Genomic DNA, 9679 nt, shown 5'->3' with positions numbered 1-9679 from the left:
TCTAGATCGATATAATGTTACATTAATCCTATAAGATAGAACATTTTATTAAATAGTAATAAACTAAATGCATGTTTAACACATCGTAAAAAAATAACATATTTAAAAATAAATTAATTAATTAGTATTAACATGTATTTCACATGTGATAAAAAAATATGAATTATCTTTTCAATAAAAGAAATACCTTATTGCCATGATATCAATATATTCCATTCATATCCTCTTGATGAAAACAAAGAGAGATAGTTGGAGTAACGAGCTCATGCTGATGATTTATATTGTTAGTCGACGACTATGGCGATGATCTAATGATCACGATCACTGTCACTGCCACTTCTATGGTCATCTTTATACTTCTTTCCCTTCTTTTTTTTCTTCCTCTCTCCATCGCTACCATGGTTACTATCAAGATCACTACCACTATCACAATAACCATGACTATTATCGGGATCGGGATCACGATCTCGATTGTTGTCACAACTACGACTACTATCACAATGGTCATGATTAGCATTGTCATTGTAGGATTTGTCTTTGATCATACCTATTAAACCTTCTTCCTTGTATTTCTGATCAGCTTTTTTGTTGTGCTTATCCTCTTTGTCTTTCTTGTGATATTTATTGTATTTATCTTTCATTTGATGTTTATCGCCGCCTTTATCTTTACGATCACGATCATCATCATCGTCACCGTGAAATTTGTTTTTTGACATACCCATTATCCCTTCTTCCTTGTGCTTATGATCATCTTTCTTATGTTGTTTATCATCGTTTTTATGTTTACGATCACGATCCTCATCATCACCATGGAATTTATCTTTGGGCATACCCATTAGCCCTTCTTCTTTCTGCTTAGGATCACTTTTCTTGTGATGTTTATCGTCTATATCTTTCTTATGGTGTCTATCTTCTTTGATTTTTCTTTGATGCTGCTTGTCGCCGTCTTTATCGCCGATGATTATGTCCTTGATCTGATCGATTATGCCTTCATCTTCGTCTTCATCATCTTTGTGATGGTTATACTTTTTCCCCTTGCTCTCCTCATCGCTATCCCCTCCAATCATGTCTTTCACCTTATCTAATATTCCCGACATCGTTTTCCTTTTCTGGTTTTTTAATCTAAATTTTATGTTGCAATGAAAAATATATATGTTCTCGGATTGCTATTTACGCATTTGCGTTTACTAAGCAAATTACTTTATTGTGTGTGGATTTCCACTTTGCCTAATTTGGTTAAACTTTAAAGGATAAAAATGAGGAAGGAGCTAAGATTAAGCCCTCGCTTTCGTTGGGTGTCTTTTATTTTATATTTTGGGTAAACTAAATCAGATACCACTAAACTTTAGATGTTTATCGTTTATACCACTAAAATTTAGACGTTGTATCGTTTATACCACTGAACTTTCAATTTTGCCAATTATAACACTGAACTTTGATTTTTATTTCAATTATACCATTGGATCATTAAATCGTTAGCGACACGATGACGTGGCTAATGAATGTCGACATGGTTGACAACTATCGACGTAGACACATCACCAAAACGACGTCATTTTGATTTGACTGCTAATGATTTAATGACCCAGCGGTATAATTGAAACGAAAATTAAAATTCACTACTATAATTGGCAAAATTAAAAGTTTAATGGTATAAACAATACAACATCTAAAGTTTGATGGTATATGGTGTAGTTTACCCTTATTTTTTTAATTTAATTTGATATAAATTAAATATCATTATAATTTGATATAAATTAAATTTCATTATAATAGTTATTTATTTTATATTTTATTATTAAATTGAAAGGTATTAACACTAATAAAATTATGAGTAAACTATTGATCATTTTTTTTATATTTGTATAATTTTACTCACTAAATTTAAAACATTATATTTTGATTACTTACTTTATTAATTTATTAAATTTTGTTCATTTATTTTATCGACGGTTAGATTTTGATCATTGAATCCCTAATTTCACCCATTATTACCGTCAAATCAACGGTCAACGCTCACCACTTTCGTCGACAAACCCTTACCACCAATTACCCATTTTCCCATAGTCGAAAATCGAAGAATAATGCGCTAATCGATTGTCAAAACAAGAATATAAAATGTTCTAATCGAACCACGAACGCGACCAATCAATGGACAAATGGTGAATAATGTGCACAGCGAGAGGAAGAGACTTCAATGCAGTGGCAATGACGTGTTATCGATAACGATGGTTGGTGAATTTAGGGATTATGAATTATGGATTTTTTTTATGGAATTTACATTTTTTTAGAAAATTAATTTTATTTATTTCAACAAAATTGTGTCCTTTTAGGCATTCACGTCAACAACGTCACGGTACAGAGCTACCATGTCATCATGTTGTTAAATCATTAACGACGGAATGATATAATTGCGTTTAAAAGTAAACGTTAGTGTTAAAATTGACAAAATTAAAATGTTGACGATATAAACGAGTCGACGCTTAAAAGTTGATGGTATTTAAAATAGTTTACCCTAAATATTAAAATCATCTTAAACTATTAAGAAAAAGCATTAGATTATTATTTACAATTTTTAATTGATCGATATTGTTCTTATTATAACATAAGATGTATATTCAATTGTTTTAATGTCTTGTACAATCAATTTTTAGTCATTGAACGACCATTTATAATATAAAAAATTAACTGACCCTATTCTCATATGTAATGAGGTGAGGGAGATGTAAGGTATTAGGCTGCCCCCAACGCCAGGTTGAGAACAGCTTCCGTAGAAGACCTCCAACAGTCAGAATTATGAATTGTCCACCGTGGGACTCGATCCCACGACCATAATCAATTAATATTTAATTAAATAACTATAACTAGAATCACATCAATAAAAACCATAATCAAATTGAAAAATGAGATATATTAAAATCTAAACTCATAATAAATCTAAGAAATAATTTATATAATAATAAGTTGGATTCAAATACTTAATGTTTCACTGGATGTAACGTTCTCTAAAGTAAAATAAGAGAAAATATTATAATATGATAAATTTATTGTTGTATTTTACTTATTTAGTTCTTCACATTTATCATTTATTTATATGATTTTAACATCTTTTCTAGAATGTTTTAGATTCTTTATAAATATATATTATATTTTTTTATACAAATTTGGAATTTCTAGATTCTAATATAATTTAAATTTTATTAACCTTTTAGAGGTATCGTTTTTCATTTTCAAATCTAACGAGGATCGAAGGGTTATTTTCACTAATTTATTTTTGGATTCATTCGAGTTGTTAAAGCTTTACTCAATCCAAGTAGAGTTGGGTATACGGGCTATCCGCCCGTTTAGCTCTCGTGTTTTGACTGTGCGGGTTTAAACGGAGCGGTTTAAAAAGCCTGTAATTATAAACAGTCTTGAATTCTAAGGTCCGAGCCCGTCCATTTAACCCGCGGACTAAACGGGCTTACCCGTTTACTGTTTATGTGAAAAAAGAGAGAAGTTGGGGAGATAGAGAGAAACGACGGAGAAGAGAAACAAAAAAAAATGAGATTATGATTCCTAAAATTTTATAACGGCGTATATATAATATAAGTCATACAAAACAACGTATTTTAGGGATTTAGGGCAACCATAACAAATTTTAATGTGCTAATCGTGTAAGGGCTCCACCCACTTTTGAATTAATGCAATATAATCCTTAAAGATAGTTTATTATTTTAATTTTGCACTCTAATTTTATGTATGTTTTTTTTCACTGCCTCAAGTTTTATATATTATTTGCATATTATGTTACTTTACCTTTTTAATTTAATTATTATATTTATACATGGTTAATACTTTGATTTGTTTTTTTTTCTGATTTTTTAACGTATATGTATATAGTTTTTCTTATGATTAATTATTGGAGTATAAACGTTTTATGGCTTATTTATATATATATTGATGATATTAATTATAAATGGTAAATACATATATAAAAAGATGGAAATCTTTTTGCTTATGTTATCATATTACGTTACCATAGGTATAATTAATACGTTCGAACTTCAAAATTGGATATCATCAAATTAAAACGTGAATTGGGCTTCAAATTTCAGTGCACATAAAACTTGAATTGGACTATGGCTAAAATGCACATAAAACGTGAATTGGGCTAAACGTTAATTGTCTTCCGTAAAACATAAAATAAATTGAAAAAAATAATTAAATTAAGAGGGCTACCCGCGGGTATACCCATTAAACCCACGGATTTAACGGTCCGGGCTAAAAACCTACAATTTAAACGAGCTTTATTTTTTTAGACCCGAAGCCCGCACGGGCTGCGAGTTATACGGGTAGCCCGTGGGCCTTACCCCATATACCCAGCTCTAAATCCAAGTTTAAAAAATCAAAATTATTTATTCAATGTATTTTGAAAAATAAAACAGCTCAATTTTAACGCATTTTAATTACAATCGAATCAAATTGATTCATCCCATATATAAGTAGAGTAGAAGGATTGGATTTCAAATGATTATGGAGCACAAGGACTGGTGCAGAATTAAACCTTAATTTGATCAATTATGCATTTAGTACTTAAATTATTAGTTTTGGTCTATTTTAGTACCTAAATTTTAATGTTTTCAAAATCACATTTAATATTTAATTTTTGTTTCATTTTAGTACCCGTTCAAAACTTATCTGCACTGCATTTTCTATGGATAAATTGCATTATTCAACTATCTTCTTACTCTTATTTTGATACTACAGTTTAAAATTTTTCTATTTAACTACTCACATTTTAAATTACTCATATTTTAATCACTCTAATTTATTTTATTAATAATTTTTGTAATATAATTTTTTTATTATCATTTTATTAAAAATAAAAAATTAGAGTGATTAAATTAGAAGTAATTTGAAAGATAAGTAATTAAATTGGAAAAACAATTAAACTTTAATGATCAAAATAGGAGTGAAAAAAGATAATTGAATCGTGAATGATGCAATTTATCCAAAAATAAAGTGCCAAGTGAAGCTCACTAGTTAAATTTTTAACGATAAGGTACTAAACGATATAAAACTAAGAGTTAGGTATGATTTTGAAAAAATAAAGTTTAGATATTAAAAAGAATTAATCTAATAGTTTAGGTACTAAAATTGTATTTTACGCAAAATGTTTTAGCTATTCACAGCGTTCGAGGCCGAGTGAATGATGGTCGTCGTCCCACTCACCATTAATCATGAAGTGATAAAACAAATCGAATTAAATTTAGAAAAATGCAAACGAATTCTTCCAAAACAATCAAAATCATTCCCCGACAAAAGTCACCCAAATCCCAGAAACCCTTAAACCCCCCCCCCAAAATCCCATGCCCTCTTCTCCCTTGGGCTCGCCCACGAGCTCCCGGTCCGTAACCCAGACCGTCAATGGCTCCCACCGGTTCACAATCAAGGTTATTCCTTAGCCAAAGGCATGGGCGTAGGCAAACACATAGCCAGCGAGAGCTTCACCGTCGGAGGTTATCAATGGGCAATTTACTTTACCCCGATGGTAAAAACCCAGAGGATCACTCCACGTATGTCTCGGTTTTCGTGGCTTTAGCTAGCGAAGGCACCGATGTTAGAGCCCTTTTCGAGTTAACTCTTTTGGACCAAAGTGGGAAGGGGAAACATAAGTTCATAGCCATTTCGATCGAGCTCTTGAGAGTGGCCCTTATACGCTCAAGTATAGGGGAAGTATGTGGTAATGAATTTGCTTCTTCGTTTTTAATTGTTTATCTTTTGGGTGTCCTTTAATCTTGATGACCTTTGTTTCTTTTAATTTTTTTGGTAGAATTTTTTAATGTATTAGGGAAATTAGGGTTGGAGAAAGGTTATTGAAGAAAATAAGGAAATGATTGATTTCTTGTTTAAATTCTTAGTTAAATTTTAGGGTTTTTTGGGGGATTATTCGGGTGTTGGGTTTGTAGAAATTTCGAAGTGGGTTAAGGAAACAAGTTCTAGAAAAAAGGTGGGGAATGAAAAATATTGATGCTTTTGAAGAATTAGACGTGGATGGGAAATGATGATTTGATGAAGAATGTTTGATTAATGCACTGGAAATTGATGATCATTTTCTGCTTGGCCTCAGCTCAAATGCCAAGAATGGATGGTATGAGTACAAACTTTGGGTTCAAGTCGTAATGCCCCTTTTTCTACAGACCAAAATCAAAGATAATTTATACTTTATTGGTTCGTGATTGTTGTTAAAATTTTGTTTTTATACTTTGTGATGAATATTTTGCACATTTTTTAAATGCCAAAAATAAATACCGGAAAAAGCTAGTAATCGTTAATGAATTGAAATTTGGGATTGTTAGATTAGGAATGATTAGTAGATGGGAATAATTAGAATAGGTTGTATTTAGGTACTTTGGTTGGCACTGATGGTACAATTTTTAGAGTGAGATTTACATCATAAATTTGTCGGTAAACATTCTTAAGAAAGCATCTTCCTTAAGTGGTAGAATAATGGAGAGATTGCCAGTCTTATTTGTCACGGCGTGCAAATTCCGTTAAAGCTTCTCGGTCAAATTCAGTTAAAGCTTCTATGCCAGAAAATTAATGTTACTTGAAAACTGAAGTGGACTTGATTTCCTTTTACGGAGGAGGGATAAAAAAAAAGAAAAACAAAAGATAATGAAGTTTAAGGAAATAGAACTATCATAAGACACATAGATAATAAGTAAGAAATGTTCAACCACAATGAATAAGATAGTAGAAGAATATTGATGCAGATAAATACTTAACCAGCTCATAGGTACACCAGGTGCATGGGATGTATGCATTTATTGGGATTATCTGTCAGCTTAGAGCAAATGAGAAAAAAGATTCTTACAGAAGATCCTTTCATTTATGAGATCTGCTTTCCGGTGTTTTGCTTCCATAACTTTTTCTGCATGTGCACTCTCTTTTCCTATATGTGAAAGTGGAAGGAGTAAGTTATCTCAATGCCTTATTAGTTCTTTGGAGTTTTGCTACCATATCTATTTCTTTGTCAGCTTGGTTGTGAGGAAGTCAAAGAGGAGGAGCAATTTCTGCCTTTTTCTTTAATCCGCACACCACTAGCATGTTTCTTGAGTTAAATACTTGGTTTCTTGAAGTTAACATTTATTGTTTCTTCACAAGATGAATCTCAATAGATTTTACTCACTAAGTTATTTTTATGATCATTGGATTTCAACCATGTGGGGAATCTCTTCTCCTAATTCACCTTTGATGTTGTCTTGTTAACTTTTCAACTTTAACGCATATTGTATGGCACTCAGACTTGGGGTTTAATGCCGGCTTTATGCATTTGCTTGACAAGTCTGCTCATTTTTTTCTAAGTATTTCCATTTATTTAGAGGGTTGTGATAATCCTATTTATACCTGAATGTGTCCGCCACAAGTCCTTCAGCGAAAATGCAGAGTTGGAGCAACATGGAACATAACGATATAATTGTTTTACATGGCTAGTGTTCTCTTACGAAGAGTTTATTGCCTTAATGTTTTTTCTGTTGTACTGCTAAAATTGTTATTTATTGTTAAAAAAGCTAACTATAAAGTCAACTATGGATAATAATAATATTATTATTTGTATTTCCTATTTTACGAGCATTCTACTGTCTTTTAAATACGACGTTTCTTGTAACACTTACATTTACCATATTTATATTTTTCGAGAAAGGATACAAGTACACAAATACAAGACATCCAAATCAAAACAAGTAAAATTAAATAATATAAAGCACAAAATAGACAAACATAGACTAGAAAGTTCTGGTTGAGATCAGCACATGACAGGATATTAGTACATTTATCATATACACAGAAAAGTTGGATGTTTACATAACAATCAATACTTGTTCGGAACCAGTTTTTTCCCTCTCCTATCTTATTTAAAGCATATAATTTGAATGCATTGCTTGTCAGGGTTTTGACACGTGACTCATTTTATTTTCGATGCCTACTTTTTTCAGGGGATACAAGCGTTTCTTCAGGCGGGCTATGCTCGAAACATCTGATTTCCTCAAGGATGATTGCTTAAAAATAAATTGCACTGTTGGTGTTGTGGTTCAGAAATAGACTGCCCAAGGTTGCACTCCATACAGGTCCCTGAGTCTGATATTGGCTCCCATTTTGGAATGTTATTGGAAATGAAGAAGGTTCTGATATAACTTTAATGTGTTTGGGGAAAAGTTCATGCTCACAAGCTGGTGTTAGCTGCTAGGTCTCCTGTATTTGAAGCTGAATTTTCTGATCGGATGGAAGTAGATGATAATGAAATAGTTGTTACAGATATGGAGCCCAGGGTTTTTAAGGTAGCATTTTCTACCCTATTTCACCTACCTTGGATTTGGTTGTAATGCTGCTAAATCATGTTATCTCTTTATAGGGCATTAGAGTTAACTGTTGGTGTGATCGTCTTATTTTCCTGACATTCTCTGCAAATTTTCATTTGGGCAGGCTTGCTGCACTTCATATCAGTCTTATTGACGAGAGGAGTTTGTTGGGACTAGTTCATCTTCGATGCCGTCTGTATCTGATGCATTAGCAGCAAAGTTGTTGGCAGCAGCAGACAAATATGACTTGCCTAGACTTAGACTGATGTGCGAGTCTGTACTCTGCAAGGACATATCAGTGAATTCAGTTGCAAATATTTTAGCGCTCGCCGACCGCATCAAAGTTGCATGCAGAAAATCTTGTTGGTAAATTCTTCAGTTCTTTTATTGCCTTTCCAAATCTTCATTATATAGACACGCTTGATGTTTGCCATATTCTGGGTAAAGTCAGGTGGCCCGTTTATGATAAACTACTTGTTTTAGGATAAAATGTTTGAGATGATGCTAAGCATTCAGATTTAGGAGCAATTTCGTTTTTGAGATGACTCGTACTTCCAGTTTTTTGTTCTGTCTCTGTTCCGGCCTGCCTGCTGGCCTTGCCTGTTGTTTGAGGTCAGGGTTTTGATGTGTTTTTCAAGCCTAAGCCAGCCTGACCCAGCCTGTGGGTAAGGTCGCATCAAGTATTCTATATAATAAGATGTCGGCTATGATCTCTTGTGGGAGTTCTCTTCTGTTTTATGAACTTTTTGGCTCTTCTGGGGTCCTGAAATTAGTGAAACACTTTTCTCCGAGGATCCTAACTTGCGTTCTGACTGCTATATTTATGCAGCTGTATGCGCTCAGATGGTTTTGAGTATCTCAAAGAGAACTGCCCGTTGCGCAGTCAGAGCTGCTCAAGACAGTTGCAGGATGCGAGGAAGAATTTAGCGGCGGGGGAAAGGGACGAAGCGTGTGGGCACAGTTTTCTGGTGGTGATGATACAATTAACAGGAGCGTAAGGCACAAACCTGGGAAAACGGAGGGGAACAAAATCAAGGTCAGTGGGTTCCTCGAAGGAGGTGGTGATGGCTGCGAGGGGAGTCCAAGGCAAGAAGAATGATGCTGCCACAGCGGCCACTGCTGCTGGAACAAGGTACATTGTTTTTACAACTAACATTTGAGGACATTAGATGAGAGGCAAAGCAAAAGAAAAGGACATGGTGGGAATGAAATGAACATTATTATTAATAGTGAGGAACATTAGCCTTTTGCCTCTTTTTACTTGTCATCTGAATGTCTTTCCTTTTGAATGTTTTATGTTGTATTGTATCTTGTGTCTGTGACTAGTTACCTTT

General features: G+C 33.2%; 1 protein-coding gene and 1 pseudogene across 1 annotated transcript; one reads left to right on the top strand and one right to left on the bottom strand.

Annotated features, from left to right (window-relative positions):
* Positions 1-308: 308 nt before the first annotated feature.
* LOC120213731 (protein starmaker-like) lies at positions 309-1097 on the bottom strand. Its single transcript, XM_039211792.1, has one exon. The coding sequence runs from the start codon at positions 1095-1097 to the stop codon at positions 309-311; it is 789 nt and encodes a 262-aa protein (XP_039067723.1).
* Positions 1098-5223: 4126 nt separating this feature from the next.
* On the top strand, positions 5224-9444 carry LOC120213720 (annotated as a pseudogene).
* The last annotated feature ends 235 nt before the right edge of the window (positions 9445-9679 follow it).

This window comes from Hibiscus syriacus, unplaced genomic scaffold (genome assembly GCF_006381635.1).
Source record: "Hibiscus syriacus cultivar Baekdansim isolate YM2019G1 unplaced genomic scaffold, ASM638163v2 tig00000738_pilon, whole genome shotgun sequence".
Classification (NCBI taxonomy): domain Eukaryota; kingdom Viridiplantae; phylum Streptophyta; class Magnoliopsida; order Malvales; family Malvaceae; genus Hibiscus; species Hibiscus syriacus.
The sequence above is the reverse complement of the archived record's forward strand: the minus strand, read 5'-3'. Positions and strand labels throughout refer to the sequence as shown.